The 14,633-nt window shown below is 36.4% G+C and overlaps 1 protein-coding gene across 2 annotated transcripts in view; it reads left to right on the forward strand.

Annotated features, from left to right (window-relative positions):
• Nucleotides 1-14,633, forward strand: part of CDH19 (cadherin 19) — a 58,378-nt gene that overhangs the window by 20,155 nt on the left and 23,590 nt on the right. The window contains exons 4-5 of one of the 2 annotated variants that reach the window (XM_066353032.1): nucleotides 9,617-9,736; nucleotides 13,757-13,921. In XM_066353032.1, coding sequence (XP_066209129.1) covers nucleotides 9,617-9,736; nucleotides 13,757-13,921 — 285 coding nt within the window. The remainder of the gene's footprint in view (nucleotides 1-9,616; nucleotides 9,737-13,756; nucleotides 13,922-14,633) is intronic. The other variant, XM_066353033.1, reaches the window with a different exon arrangement.

Raw genomic sequence — 14,633 nt, forward strand, 5'->3', positions numbered from 1 at the left:
TTGATTATTGATTTCCATCAAACATATATTAACAGTGAAAACAAATTTGAGATTTTGAGCGTCTGGAAGTGAAGGATTTGAAAATTCTACATTTGCACTTCCTTTTACCAGCATGTTAAGTAAAATATTTGAAAAATTAAACTATTGAAATTTTGTAAGCTGTGGTGCTATATATTGATAAATTATTAGTCTTCTTAAAATATATACTCAGTCTTCAAAGCAGTAGGGAAAAGGTTAAACATTGTTTATTTGAGGGATCGATAAGACTCTTCAGCTTGTTTAATTACTAGTTTCTTCTATGTAAGAATTTATTCTACAAGACAAAATATACTTTTTGTATCCCAGAAAAAAAAACCAGCCATCTTAAAAGATATGCCTGTAAAAATAGGAGAAGTCAATTGACAAGACCAGACTTCTCTGTGCATCAAATCATGGAGCAGGAAGAGTAAACACAAAATGAGTGGGCTGAATACTTCTGTAAAGCTGTGTCCATTTCCAAGTTCTTTTCTCAACCCAATCTTAAACTTTCTATAAAAATTAAAAATATAATACATGTAGAAAAAGGTGCTTTTCATTAGATATAAGAATTGACAACTCAGGGAATTGAAAATGTTTTTCCAACAGAGGGAAAATTATAGTGTGTCTAAGCTAAATTTGTCCACTTATTCACTGAGTCAGAAAAATTTGATAACACAAGAAGGAATGAAATTTTATTTATACAATTTGCTAATGTGATGAACTTAAATATGATTCAATAATGGTCATTTAAAATTTTGCTTCCACACTCAAAACCTGTCTTATCTGAACATTTGATTCATTAGCGAGTCTAAAAATGTATATCGCATTGTATATTTTCCTGTTTCTTTGTTTTTTCACATTCCAGGTAGCAATTTAAAGACCTCTTTCTACATGTATTCAGAACATAAGTTTTTAACTACAGTATAAACAAATTTAGCTGTGTAATATGTATCAAGACCAATTACCATTAGATTTAAATGACACATTAATGTTGTTCTACTTGATAGGCGGGCAATGACACATTTCCTCCCCATTGATCTGCCTCCTCCTCTGCCTCCTCCTCTTCTTCATTCTTCTCATCCTTCTTCTTCAACAAGCATGTATTATTGATTTAAACTGTTCTAAGAACTTTCCTTTGAAACTGGGGATTCAGTTGCAAAAAATATCTATGAGATAATCACTAGTATGAAACATGTTTTAGTTATAACACAAGCAATAAATAATTTTTTTTTGTATTTTTCTAATACACGCCCATCAGGGGATGATGCTCTGCCCATCAGGGGATGATGCTCTGCCCATGTGGGGCATTGCTCCACAGCAACCAGCACCATTCTAGAGCCTGAGGCAGAGGCCATAGAGCCATCCTCAGCTCCTGGGCCAACTTTGCTCCCATGGAGCCTTGGCTGTGGGAGGGGAAAAGAGACAGAGAGAAAGGAGAGGGGGAAGGGTGGAGAAGCAGATGGGCGCTTCTCCTGTGTGCCCTGGCCGGGAATTGAACCCGGAACTTCCACACGCTGGGCCGACACACTATCACTGAGCCAACCAGCCAGGGCATAAAAAACTTTTTAAAATAAACAAGATAGTATTTGACACTCTATGTTGAAAAGTGTTAGGTATAGAAAAAGTATGATGATAACAATTAACTGACTGGAGGAGGTAGGGACATTTTAATTTTAGGAGGTGATCTTTGAAGGGAATGATACAAAGAGACCAGTCATGCCATGTTCTGGGAAAAGGTTCCCAGAGCAGGGAATGAGGACTGAATTGTGAATATGAGAGTTATTGGCATGTAGTGAGCATGCAGGGCATGACCATAGGTGAGATGCTCTTAGTTGATAACATAAGTAGAGATGAGAATATCATGAATGGTAACTTGATTGTTGAGCAACTGGGAGTTGGTTGACAAATTCATATGAATGGGACTGACTAGTGACATTGGAAGAAAAGAAAGACATGAGATGAGGTATTGCAAATGAATACCTGCACCCACACACACACTGCATGGAATGCTGCCATGAGGTGAAATAAAATCAAGACAACAGTGACTTGATTTAGCCAGTGGAAGATACCCAGTGAATTCATTTAGAGAAATTTGGTTGAATTTGTATAACTACAGTATTTCAAAATTATTCTACTGCATGAATGGAAGGAGAAGAGGAGGTGACAGTTAATTTAGCAAATGTTAAAAGTGCTATGTGACTGCGAGAAAATAGAGATGTGAGGGAAGGGCAGAGGGAACTGAAGGTATAGGGGATTTTAGCGAAATCATTGTTGAATTATTTATTAAGATGGGACATTTAATAGCAGAGTTATATACTGTAGGAAATGACAGAGAAGAAGAGTGTTTCTGAAGCTTAAGAAAGATAGGACTGCTAGGAAACTATTCTTGAGAATCTAGGGCAATAAGAGCAGGGACAGCTTCAGGCAGGGTAACATACTGGTTGGTAACAAACCAGTTGTAAGTGATTGTTTCTATTTTATCACCGAAGTTTGAGACGAAGGCAATAATTGAGAGCAGAAGAGAGAAATTATAGAGAAAGAGAAGAAGGTATCAAACAGCCATCTTGCAGAGTTGGAGAGTCAGCCCACAAGGGTATTGCAGTGTGTACGATACAGTACCTGTATCATAGCACTAAGTGAAGTCACACGGTGTTTGATGTGATAGAGATCACAAAACATTGGTTTGGTCTGTAAAATGTCTAGCTACTTGTGCTTCACAATTAGAGTATCCAGTACACATGTTAGCCTAGTCCATCTGTGTAATTGAATACATCCTGTAGACATGGCAGTCAGGGCTCTGGCTTTGTATGGAACCCTACTAAGAGCAACGTTATATCTGCCCATGGACAGAAGGGGTCAGCAGAATGACGGTCTGCTACAACCAGAAATGTTACCCGATACAGACGGTGGGTATCCCTATCGCTATCAGTCATTTTGTAAGATGGTTTTTCTTCGAAACAGTCTTACAGTTATTAACTTTGCTTGGAAGAAACCACAAATTAATATTATATGTAATGTTTTTGTTTCTCTCAATTTCAATATTTAATTAATGAATAGCATGGATTTTTTTATCAAACTATGTTGTTAATCCTTCCTCTTCTTTCCATATCCATTGCCATTTACCAAGGCTCTTGAGTAGAGCTGCAGTAGCCTGGGCCCAGAGGGAATGAGAAGGGGGAGAAAGAGATCAAATTGTACAGCCTTCCAGTTTTAAGATGATTGTATTCTTAGGGCTCTAATATACCGCATGGTACTGTGAACACTACTGTAGTATATACCTGAAAGTTGCTAAGAGAGACCAAAAAAAACAACATTATAATTTTGTGAGGTGTTGGAAATGTTAACTAACCTTATTGTGATTATCATTACCATATATATATAAGATGCATATATAAATATAAGATGCAATATATATCATGTTGCATCTTAAACTTACATAATATTAGATGCCAATTGCATCTCAATAAAACTAAAAAAAATCACTTTAAAGTATTTATCATCAATCTGACACAAATATGTCATAATGTAGAACAATTACAAAAAAGAGATTAAATTCAAGTTATGTAAATTCATACAGATTTAGGTAATTTCATTTTTTTCATAAATTGTAATAAGCATTAACATGAAACAGAGATTTCTCAGAAACAAAAATCTTTGTTTCTTAACCCTTTGAGTAGTGAGTTTTTTTCATGCTCGCTGACCCCTAGGAGTGAGTATTTTTTCAAAAAATGAAATTAGTTCCAGTTCCAGTTTTATTAACTTAAAATCATGTTTGTTTGATAACCAATTTATGGAAACAAGGAGAACATACGTTTGCCTTTTTTTAATGTTGCTTTACACATCTTTAAAATAATTTGATCATACTCTGGATGATCAGGAAGCACGAGGACATACATGAACGTTCGTACCACTCAAAGAGTTAAACTACATCAACTATGAAAATTAGATTCTCTGAAACTTATCTTCAAACATGTGAATTGTAAGTGATGGGGACAAAGAGGGTTGCTTTTGTAATCTCTTTGAATATATTATTTGCTTCTTAAACATAGTCCAATTTATTTGACTTAAATTATTTTATATTATTAAAAGTAGAGGTATCTAAACTACAACCCAATATTAAGAAGAATGACCTAAATTTTCAGGTGATTCTGGACAGAGAAACAAAAATATTTCAAAAATACTTTGCACATTGAAAGTGCCAAGAGAGAAATGCCATCTGTTTCCTGAGTTTCATTTGGTGGTTCTAGGTTGTAAAGCAATTGCATCTCAAATATAAACCTAGTAAAAATGAGCCAACCCACACTTGTAAATAACTAAGAATAGCTAATAAAATAAGTTCTCAGTGTGAGGAAGTGAGCAGATGCATGGATTAAACCACTATCTCCATCATGAATTTGATGTCTGAAAATTATATTTTTACTATATCAACTAATATCTGTTTGGGTTGTTGCCAAAATCACAGATTAAGACTATAGGTAAAATAAAGAATTGTTTAATTTGTGCTGCTTTGAATTTGACCCTTGTCCAAGTCAACATCTTCATAAATGTGTTTCGAATTAATTAAAGTTTACTGGTACTAACATTGCGAGTAAAAATAGCTTTCCTGTCAGACAGTTTATATCCTTGTTCCCAAGAAAACTCTGTTCATATTTTTACCACTGAATGTAAAACAAAACATTACATGCAAATATAAATGAGTCATTTTGAAATCTACAGTTTAAATTTTGGTATTCAAGCACCCGAGTAAACTAAGACATGCTGTTTATTTAGTTAGCATTTCATAATAAATGCAAACTTTACATATGTAATATTCTTGCCACAGGTTGCTGACTTATCTATTGCCTACATAATGTCTAAACTTGTCTGCAAATCCAAATTTATCACTCTGTCACTTTTTTATGTTTGTATGCTTCCCATAATCGCTAGAAGATGAAGCATTCCATGTGAAATATCAAACAACCCCATGTAATACTGTTTTGTTCCTAATATTAAACAACATTTGGGTGAGAATCTTTTAGTCCTCTGTAATGATTCTGGTTTATACTAAAATCTATATAAATCAACTTTGACAGAGTTACACTATTCTTACATCAGATTTTACTCTTGATGAATAAATACGTCTAACATGTTGGGAAGATAATTGATAATGCTGTTCATAATGTTTGCAATCTTCAAGAATTTTATGTAGTTGTATAAGTTTTAGCACTTATTAACATTAAAGCATAATTTATATATACTTTCTCCAACATAATAAATGCTTTATATTAACATACCATTACTTCATTATAATTTTCTTTCTGTGTCATAACAAATGATAAAGTATGTCATTAAATGAATATTCCAAGAATACTAAACTATGATTTTTCTCTCAAACACCTGGTAAAATTTACATCTTGTGTAACTCCATAATAATACATTTTTGCAATAGTGTTTCTGATACAATAGGTAAAGCCAAGTATCATCTTAAATTTATTTTCATAGTTCTTTTGCAAAAAAAGAAAAAAATAGCTCTAAAGATTAGAAGCTATCTAGAAAGATAAAACTGATTCTAAATTTTCATTTAAAAAATAAACACTTTCGATGATAATATTGGGAGTATCAACTATCAATGTAATAACAGAACCTGGAATTATTCTATTGAATATTGTATTTGTGTGATTCTGAAAGGTCAGTTTCTTTGTAGTTTAACTTTTGTTCTCTAAACAGAATAAAAAATTATTTAAGGATATATTTAGATGGCAAATGTAGTTGTTTGCTTTTATGAACAATATGTCTAATCAAGCTAGCGTGACTCTAATCAGAAACACACTCTGACTTATGCACCTTCAGTCCCCAAGAGAAAGTTCTTGCACTTTCTGGTTTGCATTCATTTCTAACTCAATTTCAAGGACCTAGCCCATAAAAACTTTTAAGAGTTGCCATCAACTCCCCAATTCTAATTACAAAATGGTGTCTTAAGATGGAATAGCAGAAGTTAAGGGTGAGGCAATTCAGTATACACATCAGTTCAGGGGTATTATCACTTTCTTTTACATATAATCCTAGGGGTCAACTTTCATTGTCACAGGCATTCTCAAAGAGGGTGATCCTTTGTCCAGTTTTACCCAGAAGTATTCTTCTTAACTCTATCTTATTTCTGGCATCTTGGCCTGGAAACATTTGTCCCTGATTATTTTTATTTTATTTTATTTTATTTTATTTTTTGTATTTTTCTGAAGCTGGAAACGGGGAGGCAGTCAGACTCCCGCATAGGCCTGACTGGGATCCACCCAGCATGCCCACCAGGGGACGATGCTCTGCCCATCCAGGGCATTGCTCTGTTGCGACCAGAGCCACTCTAGCACCTGAGGCAGAAACCATGGGGCTATCCCCAGCCCCTGGGGCCATCTTTTTGCTCCAATGGAGCCTTGGCTGTGGGAGGGGAAGAGAGAGACAGAGAGGAAGGAGAGGGGGAGGGGTGGAGAAGCAGATGGGCGCTTCTCTTGTGTGCCCTGGCTGGGAATCGAACCCGGGGCTCCTGCATGCCAGGCCGACGCTCTACCACTGAGCCAACCGGCCAGGGCCTATATTTTTTATTTTAAATGTGTGTGTGTGTGTGTGTGTGTGTGTGTTTTACCATTTTAAATTATATTTGTTGGAGTGACATTGGTTAATAAAATTATACAGGTTTCAATTGCACAATTTTATGATATATCATCTATATCAGGGGTCCCTAAACTACGGCCCGCGGGCCACATGCGGCCCCCTGAGGCCATTTATCTGGCCCTCGCAGCACTTCTGGAAGGGGCACCTCTTTCATTGGTGGTCAGTAAGAGGAGCATAGTTCCCATTGAAATACTGGTCAGTTTGTTGATTTAAATTTACTTGTTCTTTATTTTAAATATTGTATTTGTTCCCGTTTTGTTTTTTACTTTAAAATAAGGTATGTGCAGTGTGCATAGGGATTTGTTCATAGTTTTTTTTTTATAGTCTGGCCCTCCAACGGTCTGAGGGACAGTGAACTGGCCCCCTGTGTAAAAAGTTTGGGGACCCCTGATCTGTATATTGCATTGTATGTACCACCCAAGGTAGGCACACTATCTTATTTTTTTTTATTTTTTTAAAAATATAATATTAGTAGGTGAATTACAATATGCTAGAGTAAATTTTGTAGATATCTAGTTTTTACTTGTGGCTTCTTGTGGTATGAGAAATAGTGTTAGATAGTCTAAAGTTTTAATACTGAAAATTTCTTCTGGTCAACAACTAACCATATCATGATTTTGATTATTACTCCTGAAGCTACATAGAGGTAATCTGGTTCTGGAAATTTGGAACAGGAAATCCTATAGAAAGAAATGAAATGGAAACAAGGAGTAATTATAGGGCAAGTAAATGCAGGTATCCAAAGAAGAGTAATTCACAGAACACCTCGCTCAATACAAACTGATTGATTTGATGGTTCCTAAGAGGGCTTTTGTTAAAATAATTTCACAATCACTACAAGAAGTATAAATTTATTTATTTACTTATTGAGATATAATCTCCATATTACATTTTGTAAGTTTAGGGTGTGCAGTGTTTTGATTTGATACATTTATATATTGGAATATGCTTGCCCCCACAGCAGTAGCTAGCTAGCATCATCGTCACCTCTCATAATTCTGTTTTATATTTTTTGTAGTGAAATCTTTAAGGTCTAGTCTCTCAGTATCTTTGAAATTTGTAATAGAGTGTATTTGACAATAATCCCTATTTTGTGCATTATTTCTCCAGAATGTTTTCATCTTCTAACTGCAAGTCTGTACCCTTTCATCAGTATCTCTAATTACTCCACCACAGCCCTTGGTAACCAACAATCTAGCCTCTGTTTCTATAAGATTGGCTCCCCCCCAAAGATGGTATTATGTATTTGTCTTTTTTTGTCTGACTTAATCCTACTTATCATAATGCTCTTAAGGGCCATCCATATCATCACAAATGGAAGAAATAAAATTCAAAACACATAAAACAAATGTGTCTACATTTTGAGTTGGTTGTACAGTATAAAACAAATGTGAAATAACTCACATATAAATACTAAAACAAAACAGCAAGCATCACATATGATTAGGGCCATGGCAGAATTTCAACAATTTTATTACTGAGGAATGCAAGGGCTTTCTATTAGAGTTTCTCAATACATAAGAATAGATTATAAAGAAAAAAATATCATAGTGCTACTTGTATAGAAAATTACATAGGCCACTTGATTTTGTGCTGTTTGGGTTATCATTCTTACTGACACCAAATGTCATGTTTTAATAAATGCATATGTTAAAGAAGGTCTATAATGCTGGTTTCTATAGTGATAATTAAAAGTAATACTTGAAAAAAAAGCTTAATACTTGAAATGTTTAATTTTAATATTAATTTTAAATGTACAAATACTCATTTTTCAAGTCTTTATTGATTGCTACTAGATTTTAATAACAATGTTTATCTTATTAATATCTGGTAGATTTTGCTTTGCACTTTAAAAAAGTTCTTTAAACAAGCAGGTAATTTATAGAAGAGAGTTAAGCAGGGAAAATAGGTATGCCCATCTTGATACTTGATACTATTGCAAGCTCATTTAAATAATTCTTATTAATATTTTTATCAACAGTCTTCAATTTTTTTGAGGAACTGATCACAATGTGATTTTTAAAGGAATGTGTTCCTAATTTTTTTTGTCACTTATAACATACCTTTAAAATTCCTGAATTACACATTGTAATAGATGGTTCAGTGATTACATATAAGTAAGTCATAGATCTACATGTTTAAAATTCCACATCGTATATAAGAATTAGAGCCATTTTCTATAAGGTTGCATTCTCTTGTCTGTACAGAAAGCCATTACATAGTTTTGAAATTCAAAACAACTAGGTAGACTAGTCTTCTATTGTATACCATCCTCATAATTGCTAAAGAAAGAATTCTTTACAGAATTGAGTTGATTGTTCAATAAGACCACAGTCTGACTTTCTTGTATTTACAGTGTGTCCGTAAAGTCATGGTGCACTTTTGACCGGTCACAGGAAAGCAACAAAAGATGATAGAAATGTGAAATCTGCACCAAATAAAAGGAAAACCCTCCCAGTTTCTGTAGAATGTTGTGGCAGCATGTGCGCATGCACAGATGATGACCTAACACCATGTATACAATGGAGCAGCCCACAGCCATGTCAGTCGAGATGTGGACGGTAACTAGAAAAGTACAGTGTGTTCTGTGGCTCGCTAAATTTAAATCCATTACCAAAGTGCAACGTGAATATTGGCAAAGTGCCACCACATAGGAATGACATTACCTGGTGGGATAAGCAGTTAAAGGAAACCAGCAGTTTGGTGGAGAAACCCCATTACGGTAGGCCATCAGTCAGTGACGAATCTGTAGAGGCTATACGGGATAGCTACCTAAGGAGCCCTAAAAAATCTGTGCATGAGCCCACATCTAACTGCACTGAATAGGTATGAAACTGGGAGAGTTTTCATTTTATTTGGTGCAGATTTCACATTTCTATCGTCTTTTGTTGCTTTCCTGTGACCGGTCAAATGTGTACCATGACTTTATGGACACACTGTACTTCCTCTTCAGGAACATTCGTCATCCAAGTGACAGCCAGTGATGCTGATGATCCTTCCTATGGCAATAATGCTCGTCTCCTGTACAGCTTGCTGCAAGGCCCACCATACTTCTCCATTGAACCAACAACAGGTATTTCTGCATCAAACAATGTGCAATTCAGCATGCTTCTAAGTAGCCAAATATAACAGCAAAAATTATCAGCTTACAAACATATTGGATAGCAGACCTATTGTTATACAAATAAATAAATGGATTGTATTTTAAACATTTAATCATTTCTAGTTTTTTAGCTGATTTTTCTACGGTTAAAAGATTATTTATTTATTTATTTATTTATTTATTTATTTATTTATTGTGTGTGTGTGTGTGTGTGTGTTTCTGAAGGGAGAAGCAGGGAGGCAGAGAGACACACTCCTGCATGCACCCAACCAGGATCCACCAGGCATGCCCACTAGGGGGCAATGCTATGCCCATCTGGTGCATTGCCCCATTGCAACCAGAGCCATTCTATCACCTGAGGCAGAGGCCATGGAGCCATCATCAGTGCCCGGGCCAACTTTGCTCCAATAGAGCCTTGGCTGTGGGAGGGGAAGAGAGAAATAGAGAGAGAAAGGAGAGAGGGAAGGGTGGAAAAGCAGATGGGCGCTTCTCCTGTGTGCCCTGACTTGAAATGAAACTCCAATGAAACTTCCACATACCGGGCCAATGCTCTACCACTGAGTCAATGAACCAGGGCCAAAGATTAGATTTACACACCTATACCACAAATGGTTGTGTATGGGATATAAGACAAATAAATATATGTAAGGACTCTTGCCAATGAATTAGAAAATGACAGATATCCCAATTTTAAATATATGGAGAAAATAACTTTACAAACAATTGGAAAACTGTTGATAAACAAAAGCCTATGACCATGGTAAAAATGTTCACCTCATTAATCATCATGAAAATACTAACTGAAACCACAGTGAGCTATACTTGCAAACCCAACCAGAATTTCTAATATTAAGCATTAATTTACTTAGGTAGGAACTGAAATGAGGCATTCACTTTCAAAAATGTATGTCTGCATTTTATGTATTTTTGATTTAGATTTAAAAATTGAATTTCTAAAGCTGTTATTCCAATGTTTATTATGAATTGACTAATTTATAAAATAAGTAGACCGTTTTTCCTGTGCTTTTAAATATTCCAGTTACATACATAAGAATTATATGACACTAATTTATTTTACAAATATCATTGGCCATGGCCAAGACCAAGATTAATCCCATATACCCTGCCTCTAAGAGTTTATAGCCTCTAAAAATGGGAAAAGAAAACTTACACAAGTACATTATTAACTACAGAGAATCAGAGAATGTGGCAAATGTCAAAAGAAGGAAAATTCCATACTTGTTAATAAGAGATAAATTATTACTTCCATCTTGATGACATTTAAAGCTTAAAAGAATTAGAGCATTTTGTTGGACCTTAAAACATTTATTATTGGTTCATTTAATGAGAAAATACTAAATATCTCAACCTTTCTCACTCAAAGTATCTTGAGATGATCAGATTCTGAAAAAATATAACTTGAGTGGCTATATTTTTTAACCAAAGATGGTCCCTAGCTTCCATTGTTCTCAATGCACTGGACAAAAGCTATTGTATTTAACAACATGCAGTGTATTTCTTAAAACATTAAATTTTAATTCCCTCACTCAATTTTGATTGAGAAAGGTTGAAGGTGTAACAGGCATTTACAACACACTGTATTTACTACATTACAACCTTAAAAAAATAACAAAAACAAATAAATAAACAAAAACACATGGACTCCTCTCCTGGAACTTACAAATGTATATTAAACCTGTGACTGTTCATGAATACATACACTTAGCTTGTGAATGTTATTGAGTGAAACAAACAAGGTCTGATAGAGAGGGAAAGTGAGCATACTCTACACCGTGTGGTCAAACTAAAAGGCAGAGCTGAGTCTGCGGCCGAAGTGAGGAGAGGAAGGGCGTTCCGGGTCATGGGAAAAATGTCGGAGACATTCCTGACAGGGGCAAGCGTTGAGGCTCATGGACTGGAGCCTAGTGTGGGGAAAGCTCAGAGAAGGAGAGGAGAGGGCGAGGTGTCTGAAGACAGACATGTGCTGGGTCCTACTCGAGCTTCCTATTTTAAGCAGTCTTTTTCCCCAACCCTCACTGTGTTTTAAAGATAGTCGAAAAGTTACTCAAAGCTATGAATTGCATTAATAGAGTGGACAGTAAGATGAATGTGAACCAAAAAAAATGAAGTTGTAAATTTCAGGGTGGATAAAGGGATCTACTATATAACGTTTGTTTAGTCTGAAGGTAAGAAGAAAAATTGAAAATAAAGCAGGTAGAATTTGTGGAAGCTCTGCACATGGGGAGTGAAGGCCTCTATGTTCCCCTCTCTCGATGCTTGGCTGACTGATCACTGCGTGTTTGGAAATATCGTATCAAGGATCAGAAGCCCCACTACCATCCCCCTTGAGAGCATGAAACAATTCTCTCTTGAGTTACTTGTCGGGAGATAGCAGCCCCCTCTGCTTAATATAGTCAGTGGTTTTCATACTGATTCACATGACAGATTATAATTGTGAAATACTCTATCAGCAATTAAAATCCTGTCACAATATGGTCTATTTTATATTTTAAAAAAAGATAACTGGTATCACAAAATTTTTTTCTCATAAGCAACATTTTTCCAGACGCTTTTGAGGACTGAGTCATACCACCCTGAACGCTCCCGATCTCGTCTGATCTCGGAAGGTTTTGAGGACCGGCCATTATCTTTTCTGTGTTTTTGTTACATGTTTCCAAAATCTTCAGGATGGCGTCCACCTGTCCTATGGACTGCTCAGATTTTTCCTAGAGTTTTATCCAGTGATAATTTTTACTAAATGATTTTATAGAAAGTGGGTGTATGTTACCATATCCATCATGGTTCATCTTCAATTTGAATATCTGTCTATATGTTTATCTCTCTCGGTAGAAGATGAATAACTGTGTGTCAAAAATAAACCTTTCGGCCTGACCTGTGGTGGCGTAGTGGATAAAGCGTCGACCTGGAAATGCTGAGGTTGCCAGTTCGAAACCCTGGGCTTGCCTGGTCAAGGCACATATGGGAGTTGATGCTTCCTGCTCCTCCCTCCCTTCTCTCTCTGTCTTCTCTCCTCTCTCTCTTTCCCTCTCTCTCTCCTTTCTAAAATGAATAAATAATAAATAAATAAAATAATAAATAAACAAACCTTTCTTTATACACCATGAGTCAAAATAGACATCACGGGTGCTAATATTTTTTTTTTTTTCATTTTTCTGAAGCTGGAAACAGGGAGAGACAGTCAGACAGACTCCCGCATGCGCCCAACCGGGATCCACCCGGCACGCCCACCAGGGGCGATGCTCTGCCCACCAGGGGGCGATGCTCTGCCCATCCTGGGCGTCGCCATTTTGCGACCAGAGCCACTCTAGCGCCTGAGGCAGAGGCCACAGAGCCATCCCCAGCGCCCGGACCATCTTTGCTCCAATGGAGCCTTGGCTGCGGGAGGGGAAGAGAGAGACAGAGAGGAAAGCGCGGCAGAGAGGTGGAGAAGCAGATGGGCGCTTCTCCTGTGTGCCCTGGCCGGGAATCGAACCCGGGTCCTCCGCACGCTAGGCCGATGCTCTACTGCTGAGCCAACCGCCCAGGGCGGTGCTAATATTTTTTAGACAAATTTGGTATTGTAATTTACACATTTATGCCTAATAACCTAACTTAATCCACATAAAGGAGAAAAGTTCATGGTAGCACACTAATATTATGCTGGAAAAGATAGCAGAGACTAAATTGAGATAAGGTAAAATAGATTCTTTTCTACTTGTTGGGAACTCATAAAATGGGATTTTATTAAGTGTATACAAGTGTCCTTAATATTGATTGTAATGACACACTAAAGTCTAGGCACAACTGTTTAATTTATTTATTTTTTCTCTAGGGCCATGTCTGGCATATTGTAGTATTTCAAAATGTGTCAAACAATTGATTGTATGGTTGAATTCTTAAGAAATTAACTAGAAAAATGCTATAGTTAATATAAAATAATAAATATAATAAAAATAATATAAAAATAATTGGAGTTAATACATTTTATAGGTGTTATAAGAATATCTTCTAAAATGGATAGAGAGCTGCAGGACGAGTATTGGGTAATTATTCAAGCCAAAGACAGGCTCGGTCTGCCCGGGGCACTGTCTGGGACAACCAGCGTGTTAGTTAAACTTTCTGACGTCAATGACAATAAACCGATATTTCAAGAAGGTAAGTAGAAAACCTCTTGAATTTGTATTATAACATCGTTACAAGTGTGTTGAGGATGTGTAGGTATTAGCTTGCCTTCTTAAAGCACAGCTACAGCCATCCCATTCTATACAATACATTTAATTGAGTGATTATGTTCATTCATGTGAAAAGTCAAATACAAATGAAAGTGTCATGTGTTATTTTTCAGTCATGTCTGTAGCCGATCACCACAAAATTCATCTCTTATCTGGTACGGGTGTCAGCAGGCCAAGTAAGATCCAGGAAGGCATTCTGCTGGGCTGCTTTCCTGGCAGAACCATTCCCTGGGACGCGGGTATTGGCAGAATTCGGTTCTTTGCATTTGTAGGATGAAGGTTTCTGTTTCCTGTGATGGCCGTGAACTTCATGCTTAGCCCCAGTGCTGCTTTCTGGTCTTTGTAGCCACACATCTCAGAAGCGGCAAAGGGTGCCATAGCCTTCCCTCCCTGCTGTCACTCTGACACATATTGTGACCTGTTCTTCCACTTTGAAGGACACATGTGCTTATATCAGGCTCACTTGGATAAACCAAGGCTATCTCCACATTTCAAGGTCAGCTGATTAGCAACCTTAATTCCATCCTAAACCTTAATTCCCTGTTTCATGTGTTATTAGGATATAATACCTTTGGGAGTCATTCTTCTACCTACAACCAGCATTTTTCCGTTTTGTAACAAGAATAGGTCATGCC

The sequence above is a fragment of the Saccopteryx leptura genome, chromosome 11 (assembly GCF_036850995.1).
Source record: "Saccopteryx leptura isolate mSacLep1 chromosome 11, mSacLep1_pri_phased_curated, whole genome shotgun sequence".
Taxonomy (NCBI): Eukaryota; Metazoa; Chordata; class Mammalia; order Chiroptera; family Emballonuridae; genus Saccopteryx; species Saccopteryx leptura.